General features: G+C 35.5%; 3 protein-coding genes across 5 annotated transcripts; all 3 read left to right on the plus strand.

The window, feature by feature from the left end:
• Positions 1-48: 48 nt before the first annotated feature.
• Positions 49-1,992, plus strand: LOC113306715. Of its 3 annotated transcripts, none has more exons than XM_026555627.1 (5): positions 49-355; positions 444-584; positions 670-1,392; positions 1,467-1,607; positions 1,696-1,992. In XM_026555627.1, exons 3-5 carry the CDS (start codon positions 1,213-1,215, stop codon positions 1,840-1,842), a joined length of 468 nt encoding a protein of 155 aa, XP_026411412.1. In that variant the 5' UTR covers positions 49-355; positions 444-584; positions 670-1,212; the 3' UTR covers positions 1,843-1,992. The 3 variants fall into 3 exon arrangements, with proteins under 3 accessions (XP_026411412.1, XP_026411413.1, XP_026411411.1); XM_026555628.1 differs by having other exon boundaries at positions 674-1,392; XM_026555626.1 differs by lacking the exons at positions 1,467-1,607; positions 1,696-1,992 and having other exon boundaries at positions 53-355; positions 670-871.
• Positions 1,993-8,299: 6,307 nt separating this feature from the next.
• LOC113306461 (trichohyalin-like) lies at positions 8,300-8,890 on the plus strand. Its single transcript, XM_026555394.1, has one exon. The coding sequence runs from the start codon at positions 8,300-8,302 to the stop codon at positions 8,888-8,890; it is 591 nt and encodes a 196-aa protein (XP_026411179.1).
• Positions 8,891-18,801: 9,911 nt separating this feature from the next.
• Positions 18,802-20,089, plus strand: LOC113306829. The gene is made up of 3 exons (XM_026555744.1): positions 18,802-19,542; positions 19,628-19,768; positions 19,852-20,089. Exons 1-3 carry the CDS (start codon positions 19,354-19,356, stop codon positions 20,002-20,004), a joined length of 483 nt encoding a protein of 160 aa, XP_026411529.1. The 5' UTR covers positions 18,802-19,353; the 3' UTR covers positions 20,005-20,089.
• Positions 20,090-24,021: the final 3,932 nt, after the last annotated feature.

Here is a 24,021-nt window from a genome sequence, read left to right on the forward strand (position 1 = left end):
TGTTTTGTATTATTAGCACTCATTACACATGTGAATTCACTATAGGACCCTAGGTTGCGAGTTATAGGATACTTTCTTTTTTCCAATGGTCGAGAAAATCAAATCATCATTTGGGTGTACATACTATTTTCAGAGGGGGACTGATTAAGAACTTCATTAGACATTAGGAGGAATTATGGAAAACGACGATGATGCTATTACAATACGGATCCAGTCTGCCAAGAACTGGTTAGAAAGTCTAGCTAAGGGTCAAGAATCTACTGAGATAGAAACTAAACCCCTTCAAAATCTCTACTCTATTCGCGTCCGGAGAAACTTAATTCACTGCAATTTCATAGTGCCCCAAAGCTTATCTGTAAGTAAATGTTTCACTTTCATGGAGTTAGAACTCATTCTTGGTAAATTGGATCTGATTATGGTTGTGATTTTGATTATATATGTAGGATGGAGATGGGAGATGGCATGTAGGAGCAATTGCAACACAAATCGACGTTATTGGGGCTACTGTTGCATATACTTCCTTCGGAAAACACTACGTTTCTGTTGATTTCAATATTTCTTACTTCTCCACAGCAAGAGTTCAGGTATGTATAAGTTTGCTCCAATATTCTTGGAACTGGTTTGCTCCAATATTCTTGGAACTGAATTTGAGTTGAAATGGATGGATAGGAAGAAATGGAGATTGAGGCAAAAGTATTGGGACATAAGGGGAATCTTTCTTCGGTGATGGTGGTGATTAAAAAGAAAGAAAACGGTGATTTGGTTGCTATAGGTAAAGAATGGATGTCTGCTTTTAGCAACCATCCTAAAAGTAAGATGTAATTGTAATCCATCAACTATTAATTACAATTTGATTACATGTTTCCAAGTTAAACCTGTTCTTGATATTTCTTTTTCCTCTTTGGAGTATGATAAATAAGTGTTTGATTCTGATAACAATGACAAAAAATCAGCATAAAAATTAAAGAACAGAGTAGTTGATTCTTCCGTTGACAAAACCAGCTAAACAGAGTTGGCCAATAAAAGAGGTCGAAATGTGCACCCTCGTTTATAAGGGATGCACAAATTCGCACTCTGTATTGAATTATTAAAAAACATTTTCAATGACTTAGCCTTGTGGGTCTGGTTTTGAAATGCAAGTCAATTTTGCATAAAGTCTATTCCCACTCGGGGACTGTTTAGGAACTTCTGTGGAGAGATTAGGCAGGAACTATGGAAAACGACGACGATGCTAATACAATACCGATCCAGACTGCCAAGGACTGGTTAGAAAGTCTAGCTAAGGGTCAAGAAGCTAGGGAGATCGAAACTCAAGCCCTTCAAGATCTCTACTCTGTTCGCGTTTGGAGAGGCTTAATTCGTTGCAATTTCATAGTGCCCCAAAGCTTATCTGTAAGTAAACGTTTCAAGAGAACTCATTCTTGGCTGAAGTTGAATCTGATTATGTATGTGGTTTTGATATGTAGGATAAAGATGGGAATTGGCATGTAGGAGCAATTGCAACCCTTATTGATATTATTGGTGCTACTGTTGAACATACTTCCTTTGGAAAACGCCATGTTTCTGTTGATTCCAATGTTTCTTACTTCTCCACAGCAAGAGTTCAGGTATCAGTCCTCCTCCAATACTCTTGGAATTGATTTGCTCCAAATCCAATATATTTGGAACTGAATTTGCATTGAAATGAATGGTTAGGAAGAGGTAGAGATCGAGGCTAAAGGACACAAGGGGAATCTATCTTCTGTGGTGGTAGTGATTAAAAAGAAAGAAAATGGTGATTTGGTTGCTATAGGTAAGGAATGGATGTCTGCATTTAATCACCATCCTAAAAGCAAGATGTAACTCCAATCAACCAGAAATTAGTAATCACAATTAGATTAATTACATGTTTCAAAGTTAAAATTATTCTTGAGCTTATCTTAATTAATTGATGAAGTCATTTTTTCTTTTTGATTATTGCTTAGAAATTTAGACGGACCTTTATGTGTTGGTTGTAAAGTAAGACGTCATGATCTTAACAAATAAGTCACCCACAAATAGCTCTAATTCACATTTGAACAAATGCTATGACTATTATTATATTGTTGGAAAACGATTAATAAAAAATAATTTTTCAAAGTTTAAATAAAAATTATAATTTATTGTTTTCTTTTGTGAATGAAACTTATTAGTCTCACATTGTGGAGTTTCCAATTTTTAGTAGTTTTACAGACCAAGATCCAAAGGGATCAATCTTGTTGGGAGAGACTGCCCAAGGAAAGAAAAAGGTGACTTCCAAATCAGGGAGAAACTATATAAACCTTTTAGTCCCACATCGGGGAGTTTTTCTTCTTAAGTTGTATTTGTCAATTATATAAACAAATTCACTATTTTTGTAAAATCTATGGGAAAGGGGTTGCTCTATATTTAGAGGGACCTCTAAAGGAAAAAACATTTTATATTGTTTTCTCAAGTGTTCGAGATTTTCTTTTATGGTTTTTTCGGAGTTTCCAAGCTCAAGTTGAGCATCAATTACATATGCTAGTAGTAGGTGTAGTAGGGTGTTTTATCCTGGAGATATCCGTCCTGTGAGGGCTATAGCATCGCTCTTGAGTGTATCCGGGCGCTAATGTCTTAAGGACAACGTGTTGAACACGTGACTCACTCTGTTTTTCCAAAGTTTTCCTTGTTGCTGTTGCAGAGATATGGGGAGCTCGTCCGTTTCATCAAATCGATCACTTCCATTATAAAGGGGCTAAGTATCAATAACTTTTTCTTATTTGATTTTTCCTTTTTTTTTTTATTATTGCATCCAACAATCTTAAGACATTAGCATTTGTAATAATCGAAAATGGTTGGTTGGTTTGTGAATCATGGATGTTAATTGTGGAGTGAAAAACAAAAACGAATTTTTGGTCAGCTGTAGAGTTTCGAGTTTATCTCTTAACCTAGAAGTAATTTCGATTAACCCTTTTGACACAACATAGTAGACATCCTGATAGTTACTCACGTAAAATTTCAGAATTTTTGGAGTTGTAAAATATTTTTTTGATATTTTACAAAACAGAGAAACGTTCCTGAAAAATTCTGACGGGAAGAATTTTGTTGTTAACTAAAGTAGTTTTTATGAGGTAACCATGAGTTTTTTGATATGGTGGTTCAAACGAAGTTTATAAATCTAGATATTATCTTCAAAACTCATATTTTATCTGAACTAAGGTTTGTAAGATGTGGTGTATTAGGTGATTGGGAAATTACCGTGTCCGTGGTCAGAGTATAAACGAAGTTTGTGATATGAAATTGAAAAGGAACATGGCTACCAGGCGCATGTGGATGAACACAAGTCTTCCAAAGATGACAAAGGCGAGAACATCAAACACAACTCTAAGCGTAGTCTTCATAAGAAAGGTATGTTTCATAAAACTGAATCCAGCATTACTTTAATTAAGGGTGATTGTTATGTTTGTAAAATTCCTGGCCATACGGCAGTAAAGTGTAGATAACATAAAACCTTAATAAGTGGAAAGTTAATGCTAATTTAGTTGAAACAAATTAGAACGAGTTCATTGACATGATGTCAGAAGTTATTTTAATAACCAATGTGAGAGACTGGTGGGTGGACTCTGGAACCACTAAGTATGTTTGTTGAAACAGAGACCTGTTCACCTCTTATCAGAGGATAAGGGATGTCGATAAACTCTATATGAGTAACTCATCTGCGACAGAGGTTGCATAAAAGGGAAAGGTCGAGCATAAGCTCATATCTGTAATATTCTCACACTGAATGAAGTTTTCATGTTCCGAGCATATGAAAGATCTTGTATCTTATTATCTTGAAGATGGTAAAAGATTGAAGATCTTAATTAAATGTGGAAAACTTTTTATAACTAAGGGAATTGTTTTTTTTTAGGCAACAATTATAGGACTTAGGGTCTATATAAGTTTAAAGGAAAATCTGATGAAGTGAACACAGTTGATTCTTGTGTTTTTTTTGTGTGTCTTTGATTGTTTTGCATGGTAGACTTGGAACTGTAAAATTATAAGTCAATGCATAAACTGCCTAGCATAGGCTACGTACCCAAATTTAGTTTGGATCTTGAACACAAAAGTGAAATGAATATGCTATAAAATATTTTAGCACAAATGTTCAGAGTAATTCTAAGCCCTTAAAATTAATTCAGTTAGGCCTAGTTGACATGAGTTCAACCCAAAACCACTATAGTAAAAGATGGTTTATAACTTTCGTGGATGATTGTACGAGGTACTATCTTGTATACTTTCTTAGGGATAAGGATGATGCCTTAGAAGACTTAAGATGTATAAACTTGAAGTTCAAAACCAATTAGAAGCCTTGAACATAACAATTGTATCCTTAAGAAGATGATAATTGCCATGTTGATTAGTTCAGGATTACCTGTGGCCTTGTGGAGGGAGGCAGTCCTCTTAATTAGTATATCCTGAATATAGTACCCTTAAGGATCAGATGAAACTCCATATGATTTATGGAAAGGTAGATGACCTTCTTATGAATGCGTCAAAGTGTGGGGTTGTTTGACTAAGATTGTCATTCCTCTTCCTAAAAAAACTAGATAGAAACCAAAAATGTTGATTGTGTCTTCATATAGGGTATGCGGAGTATACTTCTACATATAGATTTTTGGTTGTGTGTTCTGATTTTTCATACTTTAGTGTGATTTTTCTGACTTTGTTATGAATACTATTACATAATCTAGGGATGCTGAGTTCTTTGAACATGTTATTCTTAAACATATACCTCATTAGAGATGTGTTGTTGATCCCCTAGATTTGTTTTCAAATAGTCAGAACTTATCTTAAAGGAAGATGAAGTTAAGGTTGAGCCTAAGAGAAGTAAAACAATTAGACTTGAGACTTCTTATGAAGCCGACTTCATAACATGCCTAGCTTAGTATAAGCCCTGGACTTGTAAAGAAGCCTTGATATCTACTGAAACACTATTCTAGTAAGAAGCTTCATTTAGTGAAATGGACTCAGTCCGTCGGAACCTGACTTGGAGGTTTCTAGTTTACCTCCAGAGAGTAAGACCATGAGATGTAAATGAGTCTTTAAGAGGAAACATTAGGTATATGGAACTGTGGAAAAATATTAGGCTAAGTTGGTAGCTAAAGGCTATAAACTAAAAGAAGGTGTATATTTCCTTGATTCTTATTCACATGTGACGAGATTTACTTCCGTTGAGATGCTAATTGTTATTGCTGTCATAAAAAAATTAGAGATACATCAGATGGATGTTAAGACAACTTTTCTAAAATCGTGAATTAGATAAAGAAATTTACATAGACCAACCTGAGGACTTTGTAGTGAAAGGTTATGATGACAAAGTTTGTAAGTTGAACAAAATTTTGTATGGTTTATAAAATAAGCACGTAAACAGTGACATGGAAAATTTGATCATGTGATAATGTGTAGTGGATTTAAGTTAATGAATCTGACAAGTATATTTACAAGTAACTTGTTAAGGATGCCTGTGTGATTGTATGCTTGTATGGTGATGATATGCTTATACTTGATACAAACATAGATGTGATTAATTCCACTAAAAACATGCGCTGAATGAGAACGTTGACTTGAAAGACTTAGGCCATGTTGATGTAATCTTAGGGATGAGGATTAGAAAATAATCTAACATATATAGTCTTAGTCATTCTCATTATGTTGAATTTGTACTTAAGAGATACAATCAATGTGATTGTAAGCCTGCTTGTACTCCGTACGATTATTCTTGTAGACTCAAGAAAAAAGGGTAATGGAGTATATTAACTTGAATACTCAAGAGTTATAGGATGTCTGATGAATTTAATGAACTGTAAGAGTCCAGACATTGCCTATATTGTGAGTAAGTTAAGTAGATATAATTGTAGTCCAGAGCAATAGCATTCAGATGCACTGAGTAGAGTATTATGGTACCTAAAACACTCTATTACCTTTTATTTGATTTATGAAAGGTATCTTGCTGTCCTTTAGGGACTTTGTGTTGTAAACTGGATAGTTGACTTAGAGGATTCTAAGTCTACGAGTGGATATGTTTCACTCTAGCATGAGGGTTTGTTTTTGGAAGATTTACAAACAAACATATATTGCTCAATTCATTATGAAATCTGAGAGTATTGAGTTAGATAAAGCACGAGAGGGGGCCGAGTGCCTAAGATGCTTTTTAGAATACATTCCTCTCTGGCATAGGCCTGTGCCAGCTATATCTATACATTGTGTTAGCCAACCTATAGTAGCTAAAGCTGAAAATAACTAATCTCAATCGGCGTTATTTTCATTGATTGGATAAAGTCCAAGGAGAATATCGCGCAACCTTTGACGAAAGGTTTATCCCAAGAGATAGTTAGAAATGCATCGAGGGGGAAGGGGATTAAGCTCATAAATTAAACTTGCCATGAAGGATACTCAACCTTGCTGACTGGAGATCCCAAGATCAAGGTTTCGAATGAGACAACTAATTTGTGGTGGGTAAAGGTAAACACTATCAGAGAATTTTATTCTCTCTCCCTTCCCTATGGTGTAGACGTGATAGTGTGACTGCATGTGAAGGATGACTTTTAAGAAGTCTTAATGAGTTCTATAGTTTCAATTTAAGATTGAAGTGGGGTGTAGCAGTAACACTCTTTATGGAAACTCACCTATCTTAATGAGGAAGTGGGTCGCTTCCTATAAGAATATGAGCTTTGATTCTCTAGAGCATTCTGAGAAACAGGATATGTCCAGGGCCAAATTGGACAAAACGACACGAGCTTGGCAGCAACCTTGGAGATATCACCCGTGGTTGTTATCGCGAATTACATCAAATGCTAGCAGTTCAAGACATAGTTCACTGTCTCTAGCAAGTAATTCCGGTAATATCTCACTAAGCAAAGGTTCAAGACCTCATGGACACCTCTGCCTAAAATGGTATTTCCTGCATTTTTTATGTGATTTTCGTTTTGATCATTTTGGTATTACTGGAACTTATTAGTTCATGCTTTTTCACTTTGGTATTACCTAAAGGTCACTAAGGGTTCACTAGTTCATACTTTTTCACTTTAGTGAAAGATACCTATAGTCTCACCATGTGAGAAATAAAGATGAAAGCTCTCAATACTATTATGATTTGTGCAATCCAAAGTATGACCCTGGGGTCAACACACTTTTGTTTGAGAGAGAGGACGTAGAAATGACTAGTATGATTTCAACACTTGCACGATCAGTCTGATTGGATCGTGAGATTGGGATGTTGATTTACCAAGATCTATCTGTGTTTTCATGTTTTATTGAGTTTTCATTCATGTGGGGGATTGTTGGAAAATGATTAATAAAAAATAATTTTTTAAAGTTTTAATAAAAATTATTATTTATTGTTTTCTTTTGTGTATGAAACTTATTAGTCCCACATTGTGGAGTTTCCAATTTTTAGTAGTTTTAAGAAACTATATAAACCTTTTAGTCCCACATCGGGGAGTTTTTCTTCTTAAGTTGTATTTGTCAATTATATAAACAAATTCACTACTTTTGTAAAATCTATGGGAAAGGGGTTGCTCTATATTTAGAGGGACCCCTAAGGGAAAAAACATTTTATATTGTTTTCTCAAGTGTTCGAGATTTTCCTTTATGGTTTTTTCGGAGTTTCCAAGCTCAAGTTGAGCATCTACTACATATGCTAGTAGTAGGTGTAGTAGGGTGTTTTATCCTGAAGATATCCGTCCTGTGAGGGATATAGCATCACTCTTGAGTGTAGCCGGGCGCTAATGTCTTAAGGGCAACGTGTTGAACACGTGACTCACTCTGTTTTTCCAAAGTTTTTCCTTGTTACTGTTGCGGAGATATGGGGACCTCGTCCGTTTCATGAAATCGATCACTTCCATTATAAAGGAGCTAAGTATCAATAACTTTTGCTTATTTGATTTTTCCTTGTTTTTGATTATTGCATCCAACAATCTTAAGACATTATCATTTGTAATAATTGAAAATGGTTGGTTGGTTTGTGAATCATGGATGTTAATTGTGGAGTGAAAAACAAAAACGAATTTTTGGTCAGCTGTAGTGTTTCGAGTTTATCTCTTAAAGAAGGGGTAAAAGAAATGCTGAAAGAAGAAGGGGTGAAATTCCTGAATAACCAGAGATAGGAGAAAGAGAGAATCAAAGAAATGCATCTCCAATTAGACCTCATCGTACACAATAACAAAATAATGATATTGATTATGATCGAGTGAGTATTCATACGGCACGAACGAATTCTATCGAAGAAGATGAACAAAGAACTGGAGAGGCAGGAAGGATTGAAGGAAACGAAGAAACTATGACAATTGTAGAACTTAGACAAATATTGATTGCACAACGACGAATAGAAGAGGAAAATCATGCGAACTTGATACGTCAGAATGAAGATTTGAGAGAAGAGAACCTTAAACTACAAGAACATAGATCAAGAAGCACTACACGATCAAGATCTAGGACAAACAGAAGTTCATCAAAACGAAGTCAATCTAACCAAGGAGGTGCTAGGAGAGAACAACCTTTAGATAATATTGATGAGAACTTACAGGTAGGTGATAACTTACAAGATCAACGCGAGGAGAGACGCATAGAATATGATCGATACGAACAACCGCGTGAGCATCATCACCAACAAGAAGGCCAAAGGAATAACAAACGTCAAAATCTAGGCGAACGACATCGCACACATTATGAGACAGATAATGATGAAGAAAATGATCCAGAACAACGGAGAATTCTATTGCATGACAGAGAAATATTGAGAGATCAATATGCACGCGAAGAAGAGGATGGAAGACATAATGATATTCGTGAACGCATGAGAGATGAAAGACAAAGGCGTAGGCGAAGAAGAGAAGAAGATGAAGAGAGAGAGATCCAAAAAGCCATGTGACAGAATAATCATGAGAATAGGTTGAGGCAAGCGAGATTAAAAATACCTATGTGACAGGACTTAGATCAAACTATGAGTGAAGAAATTCTTAGAGAAATGACAGAACTAAGAGAAATGATGACTGCGCGAAGACATGGTGGAAGGAGACAGCTAGAAGAAGCAGTAGAGGAAGCTGGAAAAACACCCTTTTCAAGTAAAATTCAAAACACAACAATACCACCTAAATGCAATTTACCGGTATTCACAAGTATATTTGATGGAAGTACATGTGCAGTACAACGCATAAAAGCTTGCAGTCGATCTCTGTTGCAATGGGAAGCGAATGATGCAGTGTTGTGTAAGTATTTCCCTGCCAGCTTGACAGGGGAAGCTTTGCAATGGTTCGAAGGGATGCCAGTAGGAACCATAAGATCATTTCGTCGTTTACAAAACGTCTTTTTGGGATAATATATCAGTAATAATATGTCAAGACCCTGGATTGAGACAGCCTTTGGACTTCGCAGAAGGATCAATGAGAGTTTGCGTCACCTAACCACACGTTGGAGAACCATGTGTACTGAAATGGCAAGAAGGGTAGATGAAAGAAATCTTATACTAGATTTTAACAATGCTCTTTACCTACAGATTTATTATATACCCAAATCTTCAGGATAAAAGACACCATAACAATGTCAGAGCTGCGCGAATTTCAAGAGGAATATATAGCACTTGAGGAGAAGCAGAGAGATATGGAGTCTTACCCGGTTGCGATACCCCATGTGAATAATGGGAACCCAAGTTTTCTCCCAAGAATGACAAATGCGGTTGTGAGTACATCTCAAGGAAATCAAGGAAAGAATATTAAGGAGGTGGAACAAAAGCTGGTAGCAATGGGTAGTGAAGATCAAAGAATGGACAATCCACCAGAAGGTTACGGGTGCTAACAACCATATTATAATAAAAGACAAGGAACTGGAAAGGTGGTTTGGGAATAAATAAACTTGCCAAAGTTGAATACTACAGTGGGCAAAATCTGGGAGGATGTTATATTAATGGAAGAAATTCCTGAACCACGTAATGTAGGATATGAACCACCACCTGGGAGAAGGAGCAAAGAATTCTGCGTATACCATCGCTTCCATGGTCACACAACGAATAATTGCAGGAATGTGAGGAAATCATATTGCGAATGATTGAACAAGGAAAACTGGACCACTTCTTAGCAAAGCAGCCATAGAATTTACCACCACCATCGCCACCAGGAGGAAATGCATATGGTGCAGAGAAAGGAAAGAATACATATGTAATTGAAGTTGGTGCGAAGGCGAAAAGCTTATACTGTAATTCGATTATACATTCGTTCAAGAATATAGAAGACATTCATGACAACATCTTAAGTCAGGTGCATGCGAGAGATAGTGATGGAAGAGAGATATTTAACCTTGCGAAGGTATCACCACTTAAGGATTGGAAAAAGAAAACTATTTCATTCAGTGCGGAAGAAAAACCAAGAGCAGGAGAACCAAATGAATGTCCATTAGTGGTGAGGTTAGGGATTAACCCGAAAGCAAAAGTAGAAGATGATGAAGAAGATGAATCGAATACTTGGGCTATAAACAAAATACTCATAGATCCTGGGAGTTCTGTTGATATCCTCTTTTATCATACATACAAGACTATGGGTGGAAGAGATGATGAATTAATTCCTTCAACTTATAAAATTTGCGGCTTTAATGGTGCTGCGAATAAGCCAAAGGGAGAAGTGACAATGCGAATTCCTCTACAAAGTCTTCCAACAAAAATTGTATTCTGTGTTGTTGACGTGGAGTCACCTTATAATGATCTAATTGGGAGACCATGGATGCATAGTATCTTGGGTGTGGCTTCGAAATTTCATCAATGCATAAAATTTCCTTTACCTCAAGGTCTTGGAATAATAAGAGGAGATACTAATGAAGGTGGAAACTGTCTGGAAATTGATATTGACAAGTGTGAAGAGCGAGAATGCAAACGAAGAAATTGGAAGATAGTCAAAGAGGTGAAAGATTAATGGTAGATGTGGTGTCTACAATTGGAAAAGCAGATAAGCAGGGTATTGAGGCAGAACCTTCTGCGAATAATAATACTAAACGAGCCAGAAAGAGTACTTCTAAAGAAGGAGAAAGAACGCAGAGGCAGAAGTTATGTTCTCATGAAATGTGTGAATATTCTCGCACAGTGGAGACTTATGAAATCATGCGAAGTAACGTTCTGAGAAGCATCTGCAAACTTAAAGAGATGTAAAAGGTGAATGAAGAAAGTGAATAGTACGAAAGGCACAAATGTTTTTCTTCATGAGTGAGAAATTAATAAGAATTCTATGTACTAGAGTTGTATAACTCAAGCATAAGAATGTAATGAAAAATTCTATTTGCATATGATGATGTCATATCAATAGAAGGCAAATATAAGTCCTAATAATAAGACCTTAATAGAAGGCAACGGAAATAAAAACTCTAACTAGGGAGGCTAGGCATCCGAATGTGGCGTGCAACCTAGTTCGCATAAATGCAAGAGGCAAAAAGTAAGACCAATCGCACGTCATAGTCGGGGAAAACCTGGTAAGCATGACTCAATGGAAAGCCACATCGACCCTGGAACTTGAGTCATGGATATTTGGGGTGAGAAAAACGAGTATGCCCATCCAGGAAAGACACCTAAATCGAAAGATTGGGGTAATAAGATATTTCCTAAGGAGTGAAGAAACTCGATCAGGGCGCCGAGGTACACGGTTGAGTCAAGAGTGCCCGGGGCGTATGGAGCATACCTTGCCACTCTTGAGAAGTCCTGACTATGATGCACTCGGTCTGAAGATACCCCACTTAGGGTGCAGTCTTGTAACCATAAACCTTATAGGTGGAGGGTTAAGAGGATGCGAAATCAACTGGTTGATGTATTACCGGATGGGAGGATCCAACCTTAACCCCGTAGAGGTAAGCCTCCTTGAAGGGGAAACCAGGGGGAAGATAAGGACGGCACCCTCCATTAGGGAGATGAATTGTGTCAAAAGATGTAAATGTCATGAGGCTTTTTACTCACGGGAGTATTAAGGCTTGTCATGTCACATCAGAAACCTGAAGAGGTAATGATACAAGAAAAAGATAAGGCGAGATCAATGGGTCGATACATTATAATGTAAAGACTTCCTGCGATTTCGTCGCACAAGAGCAAAGAGAATTTTGGGCAAAATAAGACCTTTAATTAGGAAGGCAAAATAAGACCTCATGAGAAAAATAAGATGTATGCTAACTTTATTTTGCAGGAAAATGATTATACTGCGAATAACTTCGTATGATGAAGAAGAGAAATAAAGCAGAGAACGACATTATGTTCATTAGCCTATCAGTGTGCGACAATTAACAGAGGCAAGAACGGGAATGAAAACATAAGAAGAATGTTATTTGCCCCATCTGATAGTCTCATGCACATGCGAGAAAGGTGTACAAGGGAAACATATATTAAAGGAGCAAAAACTAATTCTTAAAAGGTGTACATTGAAGTAGAAATTCCAAACATGAAGATATACAAGGAGCAGAAAAAGAATTTACAACAAGCAAAAAATAATTAATTTTTTCCTAAATTATCTTCATCATTTTGCTCAGCCTCAGAATCACTTACTTCTTCTTCATATTCTTCCTCACTATCCTCAATATCAGGAACATCTTCATTTGGGGGAACTTCTGTGAATATATACTTTGAGAGAGGAACATCATTATCAATGCAGACTTTCTTAACAGAAGCATCACGAGCACGAGTGGCATCCTTGCCATTATTTGAAACAGTGACGATATAGTTCTTCTTTAGCTGCTGATACTTGGCATTGCAAGCAGATAATTGTGTTTTTAATTCTTCAATCTCCCTAAGATAATTCTTCTCTTTCTCTGCGAAGAACAAATAAGCAAGTTAGAGTTAAAAAAGGTATTGTCCTCAAGAAATGACAAGTATGACAGAGCAACAAATGACCTTCATGATTGGAAATAATGTCTTTAACCAGTGCTGAATGTTCAGATTGAAGGCTCACGTTAATGGCTAAACCTTTCCTAGCATCATTCAGAACCCTAGTAGTCCAGCTAAATTCATCTTCACTTTCTATAAGAAGTTGAGAGCGAATTAAATTTCTCTCGTCAATAAGTGCGTTCTTTTCGCTCAAAGCTAAGTCACGTTCAACTTGATAAGGATAGATTCTTGGAATTTTTCTAGTTCCTTCGCACCCTTGAGAGAAACCTCATATTTTTCACTAATGAGTTTGTTCTTCCTGGCCTCCAAAATCTGAATTGTTTCTTTATTCTCGTGAAGACGGCATCTAAAGTTATTGAGTGTAGTCAATAGAGGTCTATGATCCATTCTAAGAGCAGTATAGTTCAGCCTTAACTCTTCCAAATTAATATTTTAAATTACTTTAGTAGGGTAATTGTTTAAAGAAGAATTGAGATGTTCTAAAAGAATTTCCTCATCGGGAAAATTAGATGCCTCATTAGAAAGGTTATAAACGTCTGCAAACATAGAAAAATAAGAAGTGTGAATTATCACATAAAGCAAAGAGAATGGGAATGATAAAAGTTAAGTACCAATGAGTTCATCATTTATTTCTCGGATTTCGCGAATACGTTCAAAATTGGAAGTATTTTCAACTTTAAGTTTGGTATTTTCTCCCTTCAATTTGAGAAGTTTCCTTTGGTAATCTGAGGAAACTGCATAAGATAAGCGAGATACCTGTGAAAATATAAGGAAAGCATTATATAACGAGGAGAAAGAATAGAAATAATATTAAAGAAAGTGCGAAGATGTGAATATTACCATAGAACCAAGTGCATATTGGAAACTTGGGTTTATTGCAGAAGCAGCTCCGCGAAGAGATGGGTCATCCAAAATGGGAGCTTCGCTGACTTTAGAAACCATTTCAAAGGTGCATTGTAATTCATCATTATTAATAGCTGATAGGATATCAGAGAAAAGACTGGATAAGTCTTTCATGGAGGAGGAGGTCGATGGATCTTCAGAAACAAGAAAATCATCATTTTCGGATTCAGGACTTGAAGAAGGGTCAGGTTCTTTACGCTTCCTGGATGAAGATTTAGACACAGGTTTCTGGGGTTGATTCTTAGCTTTACCCATTGTTTTAACACCCGAAGTTTGAACCTGCGCGAATAACCAAGATAAGGAAAAGAGGCAACAATATTGTTAAAATTTGAAAGAATATTCCTTACCTCGATATTCTGCGAAGATGACGCATTGTGCGAAACTTTGGACCTCTTAGCCATAGTCTTTGACCTAACAGCCTAGAATTGAAGGGGTAGAAAAATAAGTAATAAAGAAAATAGAGTCATGCGAAGTTTAGAATACTTCTGCGAAGATCTCATACCGCTTTCTTATTCTCATCTTCGGACAGAAACAATCTCTAAGGCTGATAAGCAGAAAGTTTCTCAGGCAAGGGAAGATCGCTACCATCAACAGCTCTCCTTGACGCAAAAGGACCTTCTAAGACCACAGAACAATTAAGCCAACACGTTTCATTAGACCTGCGAGCAGTGCTATTGGATTTGTCGTTCCAATCTACGTCTCGCATAATTTTCTCATCTTCAACAATACCATCTTTTCTTCTTAAGTGAATGGCCCACTTGGTGGATTCGTTCTTCATGATCGCAACATAGTAATGTTTGAAGAAATTATCAAGAGTATAATCAGCATGATTGATAGCTTTGTCACGGAACAATTCATTTCGTACCTCATAAGCATAAGAAGTTCCTAATCCTGCTGCGCGACGCGAATACTCCAAAGCTATTCTAATAGCATCACCACTTAACTGAAATATTCCCCGTGCGAATCGATCATCAGCTAGAATTTCGTAGAACAAGGGAATTTTTGGATTATACAGTGGTATAAGAAGATTATTCAGAAGTTGTCCTAGTGATACCATGACCTTCTGATTAGTCCATTGTTCGGAATTGATTAATTCAAGATTGAGTTTGGATGAATAATCAGAATTAGAAGGAAGGGAAAGCGAATAACCTCTGGTATCAAATTCTTTCTTGAGTCTGTTGAATTCTATCTCCATCTTTTTGCCAGCAGGAGCCATTATAAGAATGGGAATGATGGGTTTAAAAGTAAAAAATTCCTGATCAAGATCAAATCAGTAAGATTATAATCAAATCAGTAAAACTGAGATTAAGTTGTAAGGAGAAGAGAGGAAAACGCGGAGAATGATTAAAGAAGATGGGGAAGAGATGATAGACTGTAAAAAAAAAAAAAACTGATGATGATAATTGCAGTAACAGGTGAAAAAGAAAGGAGAAGTAAAAAGAAGAAAGAAGAAGACGAAGGAATATAAGGAGATTACGAAGAAGATTTACTCTCGATTTTCGAGGTTTATCTCATTTAATGCGAAGAATAAACGGATAGGAAGAAACGATTATAAGGACGTGTCAGATAATGAATGGTCAAGAAAACACACATAAAAGAAAATTCAAATTTCGGAAGTGTGTCGGCAAAGTAGAATATGAAAAGTTGAACATGTGTGATATTTTAGGATGGAGATTTCTCATATCGTTCACTCTATAAAGAGAACGAAATGAGAAGAGGCAGAATGTAGGAGTGAAATATCGCACATTCATTATGTGTGCGAAGTAAAGGTTATGTAATGTAAGCGAAGATCATCGCACATAGTAAAATGGAGGTGACGTATTTGATGATGTCAGCATAATCACGAGTAAAGTGTGAAGATCTGTGCGAAGTGTAAAGTGTGCGAAGATGAAGGAATGTACATGAGCGATTGTATCGCACAGTGATTCCGAAAATAAGGGATCTATTAGCTGTCGTCTACTATTTAGTACCCTATATAAAGGGAAAGACTATCATGTAATAGAGAGATCCTTAGACTGTGTTAGACAAGAGATCAGGAGAGAGAAAGTTTATTTGGAGAGCATGTAAAACCTTTGTATCATCTTGTATCCAATTTAAGATTTTAATGAGTAAATAAATGATCTTTATCATGTTTTCTTAGTATATTGTTCAGATTCTTATACAAAGTGTGGTTGTAGGATTTCCTGCAACTACATTCTTCTTACTACTTGTAAGAAGTTTTCTGTACCTCCTTCTTTTTAATAAAATCTCTTCTTTATCAAAAAAAAAAGTAACCGGAGCTGCGAGCTGCTAGAGTTTGATTAAATCAACCAATTCGCCTCATCAACAATACGCCCAGTGCCGACCCCATAGGGAAGCAGAGAAAGCCCCACTATGGGGCAACAAGGCCTGGGGGAAAAATAAAATTGTTTTGAGGTTTGGGTTTTCATCAAAAAATGTTATTTTTACGGGTTTGTTCATAAAATTATTTGACATGTGAGGCAAAAGTTGAATAGATTTAGGACTAAACTGGAATTTCATAAACTCTTCAAACTAAATAACCATTTCATCCTTAAAAATTAAAAAAACAAAAAACATCGAAGATGTTAAGAATTACTCCCTCCGTTCATTTTTAATAGGCTGGTTTTGTTTTTAGAGAAAATTAAGGAAATTAAGTGAACTAATCATTGAAAATAGTCTTCATGACACTTGTCAATAAAAGAAGTGAACTGCAATGGTCTCCATAACACTTGTCAGCAAAAGAAGTAAAGTAAAATGGTCCACACGACACTTGTTATGAAAAGAAGTTAAGAGAATGTGGTCCCAGAAAAACTTAAGTAATAAGTGACTTTCCCAATTAGGAAACCAGACTATTTTTTTGAAACATTTATTTATAGAAACCAACCTATTAAAGAGGAACGGATGGAGTAGTAGTTACGCCGTAAAGGAATTTTAATTATCGTCATTAATCTTTCGTTCTTCTTTTGTATTGTTGTATATGTAATTCTCTTTGTAGTTAATTACTGGTGTTAGCATTGATGAATGCCAGACACAAAAAATGATCATCGGATTTGTAGTTATAGAGTTTGCAATTGCGTTAAAATGATCCTTAATGAAATTACCATCACCTATAGAAAACTTCTAGTTATAGATTTTGCAATTGCGTTAAAATGAACCTTAATGAAATTACCATTACCTATAGCCCATGATTAAGATTCATAATATATGATACCCAAATAAATACTAGTTTACTAGATTAATCTTTTATCATATTAATTAATTTATTATCTGTTTTAATTTTTCATTCTAATAAACAAAAAAATCGTTGAGAAGATAACAAAAATAACAAAGATCGGAATCTTGAATTATTCCTAAACCAATTCCTTGAAATTCTCATAAGACAACTCATTAATTAATTCCTTGAAATTCTCATTGCCAGCTAACATTAATATAAAACGTAATTAGCTCATCTAAATTCTGTTTAAAAATAATTTTTACCTCTTTTGCGTTTACCACCCCAATTTGAATGTGAAAAATCTGCTTTGCACAACTGCATGGTGAATGCGAAAATCCTAGTTTTCACGATACATAGAGAACGACGATTTTAATTTGTTGGAACCATTTTTATGTGAAAATCCAAATTATCCAAAATTTCAGTTGTCAATTTTTTATGATAATTACAAATTTCCATCTGTTATGATCAGTTAAGTTTGTGAAAATTACAATTATCAATGGGTCCTTGAAAATTCACTTCATAAAAATAAATCGCCTGAAAATAATGTGAAAACATAATTTTTTTCATAAGAAATATGGTCGAGTCTTTTATTTTACATGTCATTTGACCTTGAAAATTTTAGTTCTCAAAAGGTTTAGTGATAATCTAAATTTTCAGGTGTTATATTTTGTGAAAATGACAATTATCATCGACTTCTGAAAATTGATAATCGCAATTATCATCAATTTCTGAAAATTCTAGTTTTCAGAATTATCAGATGTTCCATTTTGTGAAAATGACAATTGTCATCGACTTTTGAAAATTGATAATCGCAGTTATCATCAACTTCTCAAAATTCCAGTTCAAAATTCTACTTTTTAAATTTAGCGATAATTTCAATTTTCCAACGTATTTTCACAAGTTATAAACAAAAACATTGACGCCATATTTACTTTAGATCGTCAATCAAAGTAGAAAATGAATTAGAACTTCCGAAACAAACTAGAAAAAATAGAGTGTTCATCAACGATTTATATGATTATTGATACAAGTACAACAAGCCTACTAATATACCTTTAAGCTAAAAAAAACAATGAACCAACTATCTGTAGGAGGATGATCCCACACGTGGACTACCAGCTATATGAATCCATTAAGGATCAAACTTAGCATGGGATGGCGGTGTACAATGGTGATGTAGTTATATATAATGGTGGCGGTGTACGTTCGGTGAAGATTAATCCTAATAACACTCACAGAAGAAAGGTATTGGAAAAGAAAGAAATGAAAAGAGGAGGAAGAAGAAGATAACTTATCTACCTGCATCTTAAAGAATCGGAAAGGTAAAATATTTTAGGTATGAAAAATATCAATTGAGAGGAAATAATAATGACACATTTTATCGAAGATAATATCCATAACTGCTAGAATTAGTGGTAAATATTTTTGACCATAGATAACGCCATAATTAATTGACCAGTTATCAACATAATTTATTTTAAAAATATTTTTGTTAATAATATTTAACCAATTAAGGTAAAAAACGCCCTAAAAAAACACCCACAACTAACTGTTGACCGATAATAAATGGAATTATCGTATTATTATTTTCGTTGAAAATACAAAGGTTAATTTAATCCTAAAAAAATGTGAAAATCTAATTCAATCTAATACTACTAATCTTAACCGTAAACTTTGTTTTTGGGCCACACCTATTCGTAATCTTAACGACGAGTTTCTGGAAGAGAGAGGAACTCCTCACAAATTTTATTTATATATACATCGTATGAGTTTAATTTCTTCAGCTTTTAAATTTTCCTTTTCTCATCATGCCTCTGCCCCAATGTGTAATAGCATTAACTTCTCTGAGTGGAGTGGGAATGTTTGATATCACTTAAGATATCATGGATCTCGATCTTGCACTGCAAGTGAAAACCTGTATTCGTCGTTGAAAGTAGAAGGAAGATTAGGATCTCCAAAATCAGCAGGACAAATAAGCAGCATGCTAGTGCGAATAAAATTGATGCAAAGGATTTTAGAGCAATGTATGTCATTCGCATTAGCATAATGATTACATCACATTTCTTCTAATATTTACAGAGATCTTTGTCCTTCTTGAGAACCATGCCTAAGCTTGGATTGCTTCGCGCTGCATCATCACAGCATCCGAAAACAAAATCTTAAAGCAAACCGAGAGACAGATTGACGATGCAAGAAATGGGAGAACTGAGTCAAGAACCGATTCGCAGAGAAGCGAGAGCGACTGTTTTTCTGCTGACCGTTTTTCTGTTCTGTAGTTTATTTAAGTCAATTATTTGGTAGATGAGTCTGTTTTCCACTTTCCACATCGGGGCTGAAGAAAGAGAAAGGAGAGAAATTTACACAAGGAATAATGACGAGAAATGATGATGATGATGAAGTTAATACAATACCGATCCAGATTGCCAAGGAGTGGTTAGAAAGCACCGCTCGTGGTCAAACTGGTCGTGAGATCGATCGTCAAGCTCTTCAAAATCTCTACTCTCTTCATGTCCAGAAAGGCTTGATCCAGTGCAATTTCGTAGTACCCAAAAGCTTATCTGTATAAATTCCTAACATCTCATAAAATTAGACCCAGAATTGGTTTGGTCCTGTTCTTGATTCTTAATTCTTGTTCTATATTGTAGGATAGAGATGGGAATTGGCGTGTAGGAGCAATTGCAAGCCTCATTGACTTGATCGGTGCTTCTGTTGTGCATACTATACATGGAAATATCCATGTTTCTGTTGATTTCAATATTTCATTTTTTTCTACTATTAAGGTTCAGGTGTGTATATTCTCATTCTTATGCTGCTTATCAAGAAAATTTATTAGAAGTGAATTTGAATTTGTTGAAATTGGGTTGAATAGGAAGAAGTAGAGATTGAAGCTAAAGTATTAGGAGATAAAGGAAGTTTATTTTCATTCACGGTGGTGATTAGAAAGAAAGAAAATGGTGATTTGGTTGCTGTTGGGAAACAATGGATGTCTCTATATGATCTCAATCATAGAAGTAAATTGTAATTGGAAATTTGGAACTCTTAATAAACCGATTTCCATTGATGTAATTGCTCGCGTTAAATCACTTCTTAATACTCTTTTATTTGTATTTCCTTTGTCAAAAATGGCAAATAAAAACAAACAAATGTGGAAAACACGACATGGAAGATATGCAGGGGTACTCATTTTTCTTTTGTTTAGATCGGTAGAATTTTTGATGCCCACAAATTTCGAATTCAGGTCACTGAACTCTTGCTGCCGGCCGGAATAAGAAAATGAATTGCAACCCAGTATGAAGTTCAAGCTCAACAAAACCTCGTGTGAAGGAATGTTTTTGGACCAAAAATGAGTATAGTTTGTGTTTTAAGTTGGCTTTTGCATCTCAATGCATATGAGTTGTCAAGTGTTCAAAACAAGTCTTTTAGCAATGTGGCATACCGTGGGTGACATGACTTTTAAACGGAGATGGGGCTTAAAAATTGAGTTTCTTCCTATGGGGTGGCTAATCCACCCATTTGCCATGCCAGCTGGTCTGGCAAACTGGCTGCGCTATTATGGTAGAAAAGACAAGTGCTCGAGTCTCCACCGAACGGTTGAGACTACACCGCTAGCGATCGAGTCTACACCTCTAGCGGTCGAGACTACACAACTAGCAGTGTAGTCTCAACCGTTCGGTGTTAAAACCTCCAACGACTCTTTCTCCACCGCTATAAAAATGGCAAAATATCACACAAAAATTACACCAAACTTTTTACACAAAAATTTTCTGTCTTTATCTATCTTATCTTTCAAAATTGCAAAGTTTGAATCCCAACTTGAATTGGCTACCCAACTTGATTTTTCTGGAGTGGTGCTTGAAGCCGCCCTTAATAAGATATGTGAAGGTTATAAAGAAATAGGTAAAAACCAAAGAAGTCTATAAGTTTTGGATATTAACCAAATCAAACCTCCAACTAAGAAAAGACAAAGAAAAGTTCAAGGGAAGGAAAATTTGAAGGCAAAGAAGAAGATAAACAAAGGAGACTCCGTTCATGAGCGCATTGATTGGAAGTTTGGTGAAATGAAGAAGATAAACAAGATGAAGAACGTCCCAAATTTTTAATTTATTATAAGTCATGTCATAATCTTGATGAATGAAAGAGGCACTAATGTAAATCAAAATTCTAAACTTTTAATGAAAGATGTACTAGTTTTATATTAATAATATCTTAAAATTAAAATTTGATACAAATGAAAGATGCATCATATTTGGTCATCTAATCTAAACTGATCATATTTGGGCAACACCCTCAAGATAAGATAACAACCATCAAATTGAAAATATTTTCCCGCTCTGTTGCGCCATTCGAGACGACACAATTGCTTCACATCAAATTCGGTTTGGCCATTTTGTCGGTTTCGATAGCCTTCAGTAAGTGCAGCAACAAACAACTTCACATCCTTGCTGATTATTCCGAAGCGAAGACACAATCCATTTGCATTTAGATTATTGAGGTTCAATATTTCTTCTTGAAATCTATGAAATATGCGACTCCATACAATCTCTTTATGTTGATGTTGTCCATCATTGGCTATATCTTGCATAACAGAAACATAATGCCTGCAAATGGATTCATCTTCAGCTATGCTAAATTTGCGAGCTCAAACTCGAACTAACATATTGGATTTGTGGAGTGAAAGAATGGAGATTGAAGAAATGGTGTGAGTTGAAATGAAATTTGATATTGTATTTATAAGATGATGAAATTGTGACCGTTAGATGAGATGATATGAGCGGTCGAGTATAGACCGCTGGCAGTAGAAACAACACCTAACGGTCGAGTCTCGACCGCTCGGTGGAAATTTGACCTGGCCTGGTTAAGTGGAAAATTTTCCACTTAGCCAGACCATTTTGCTTGTTTGCCAGCTCCATAGTGGGTGCAAAACTGGCAAATCTATTGACTTGCCACACCCATAGGAACCGACCTTAAAACTTAAATTTTTACGTTTATCTCGTGTTGGTACTTCGTGGTACTTGGTATTATTGATGTTGCTAGGTGGTTTCGTCTTTTAAAACAACTTTAACAAAAATGTGACACAGTACCGTTGGGTGACTGGTGACAACAATGTTTTTATTAGCAGATGGTACACTAACCAAGTAGTACATATTCTATTGAATTTTGGTGTCCCGTTAAATCCTAAATATGAGCATGACTAATTAGTCCATAATGCTTCAACGGAAAGAAAAAAAAATCTATAATATTGGAAATCGGGTGCCGGAGGATAAAATTCAGAGAACAGAAAAGATGTTGTAATTCCGATTTCAAGGTCTTGTGATTCTTTTCATCAAATATTTCGACCCTTTTCAAATGATTGGCGAGTATAATTGGTCAATGAAATAATGATTTCAAGATACAATGAAGCACTAACAACGCTGTTGGACTCAAGAGTTGTACTCCCTTGTCATGCATTCTTCTCCAACAGACGCCTTCAAAAGACATCCATCAATGGTACCTCTTGGAAAAGACACCTTATGTGAAGAAACACCTTTGTCATGTATTCTTCCCCTTGGCTGCACTAGCTTTTACAATCAATCTCTCAGCAGCCACAACAACTGCCACAATAGCAGCAGATAGCCTCTGCACATTTATCTTGTTTATGATAAAAAAAAAACACCACAATGTCAGCATCTTTGAGGTTTTCAACTATACTCAATTGGAACCTAGGCCTGATTTTTGGGAATTTAGAGCAATATAATAATGCTCTAATTACTAAGTCGGCCTAGAAACTGTGTACAAAATATGAGAAACCTTGGGTGAAAATTATAAAATCAAAATATCCTCCATATTTGTGACTTTATACATATGCAAGACAAGCATTATAACTTTTAATGGATTTGGAAGGGGATAAAGCAACAGTTAGAAACAATATGGAAATATTATTGATGGGAGGTTAGGAGTGGGACTAAAGCTTTAGTTTGGTATGATAAGTGGGTCAAAGAAGTTGATAAACCACTTGTTCCTAATGATAGTAATCCCGAACCAATTAGAATTGTCTCTGTGTTTGATCTCATGCTAAAAAACCCTAGAAGATGGAATGCTCATATTATACATACACTATTCCAGGTGACATCGTTGATTTAATTCTAAAAATGTACCTAGTACAATATGGAAGAGATAAAATGATATAGGAATCTAATAGAACATGTGAGTTCAGAGTCAAATCATCTTACGAAGCTCTGACTTCTGATGCTTATCTAAGGAATCAATCAATCCCAAGTGCAATTTGGAAACAACTTTGGAAGATAAAATCCCCTGATAAGGTTAGATCTTTATTTGGAAATGTCTAAAAAAGATTGTTCCCACTATAGAGAAGTTAAGCCAATACATGAAAGACATAGACAAAAGATGTCCCCAACGTCACAAAAAAAAAAAACAAAAAAACTGCAACATCTTCTTATTGATTGTGACTACTCTAGATCTATCTGGTTAGCTATGAATGTAAATAAAACATTCAATCTCAACATACTGAGGTGGTTTCTTGGATTATTAGTTGGTTTACAAAAACACAACTCTGATGCATAATCCATAAACTTATGGACTCTAAGAGTAATGATTACTACCTGGTTTCTCTAGAAGAATTGATGTCTAAATGTTTTTGAAAATAAAAATTCTAATAAATGGTGTACTGTTAAAAGCATACAGAACTTGGTGATTCAGTGAAGTTCTGATACTCAACAACAGGTTATTGAAGTTATATCATATAACATTGAAATTTGGTCTCCACCAAAGGAAAATCAGCTGAAAATAAATGTTGATGCTTTCTTTGGTCATTTTACAAATTACTCTGAAATTGTCCTAATTATAAAAGATCCTACAGGTTCAAGTTGGGCATCAGAGGCAGATATTTCTATAGAGGACTAGATGCAGAGAAGGTTGAATGATTGGCCATGAAAGAAGCTATATTGTGCGCTAAGGAGCTAAAAATCGATAACTAAAACTTTGGAGCTGACTGTACATTGGATGATTCAAGGGATTGTAGGATAAATAAGGCATGTTCTTG

Source organism: Papaver somniferum, chromosome 8, assembly GCF_003573695.1.
Source record: "Papaver somniferum cultivar HN1 chromosome 8, ASM357369v1, whole genome shotgun sequence".
Classification (NCBI taxonomy): Eukaryota; Viridiplantae; Streptophyta; class Magnoliopsida; order Ranunculales; family Papaveraceae; genus Papaver; species Papaver somniferum.

Excerpts from the sequence above, each read along its gene's own strand:
- LOC113306715 (XM_026555626.1), top strand. The coding sequence starts at position 176 with ATGGAAAACGACGATGATGCTATTACAATACGGATCCAGTCTGCCAAG. Across the intron at positions 356-443 it reads TAGTGCCCCAAAGCTTATCT|GATGGAGATGGGAGATGGCA; the intron begins GTAAGTAAATGT and ends TTATATATGTAG. Across the intron at positions 585-669 it reads TCTCCACAGCAAGAGTTCAG|GAAGAAATGGAGATTGAGGC; the intron begins GTATGTATAAGT and ends ATGGATGGATAG.
- LOC113306461 (XM_026555394.1), top strand. The coding sequence starts at position 8,300 with ATGACAATTGTAGAACTTAGACAAATATTGATTGCACAACGACGAATA.
- LOC113306829 (XM_026555744.1), top strand. The coding sequence starts at position 19,354 with ATGACGAGAAATGATGATGATGATGAAGTTAATACAATACCGATCCAG. Across the intron at positions 19,543-19,627 it reads TAGTACCCAAAAGCTTATCT|GATAGAGATGGGAATTGGCG; the intron begins GTATAAATTCCT and ends TCTATATTGTAG. Across the intron at positions 19,769-19,851 it reads TTTCTACTATTAAGGTTCAG|GAAGAAGTAGAGATTGAAGC; the intron begins GTGTGTATATTC and ends TGGGTTGAATAG.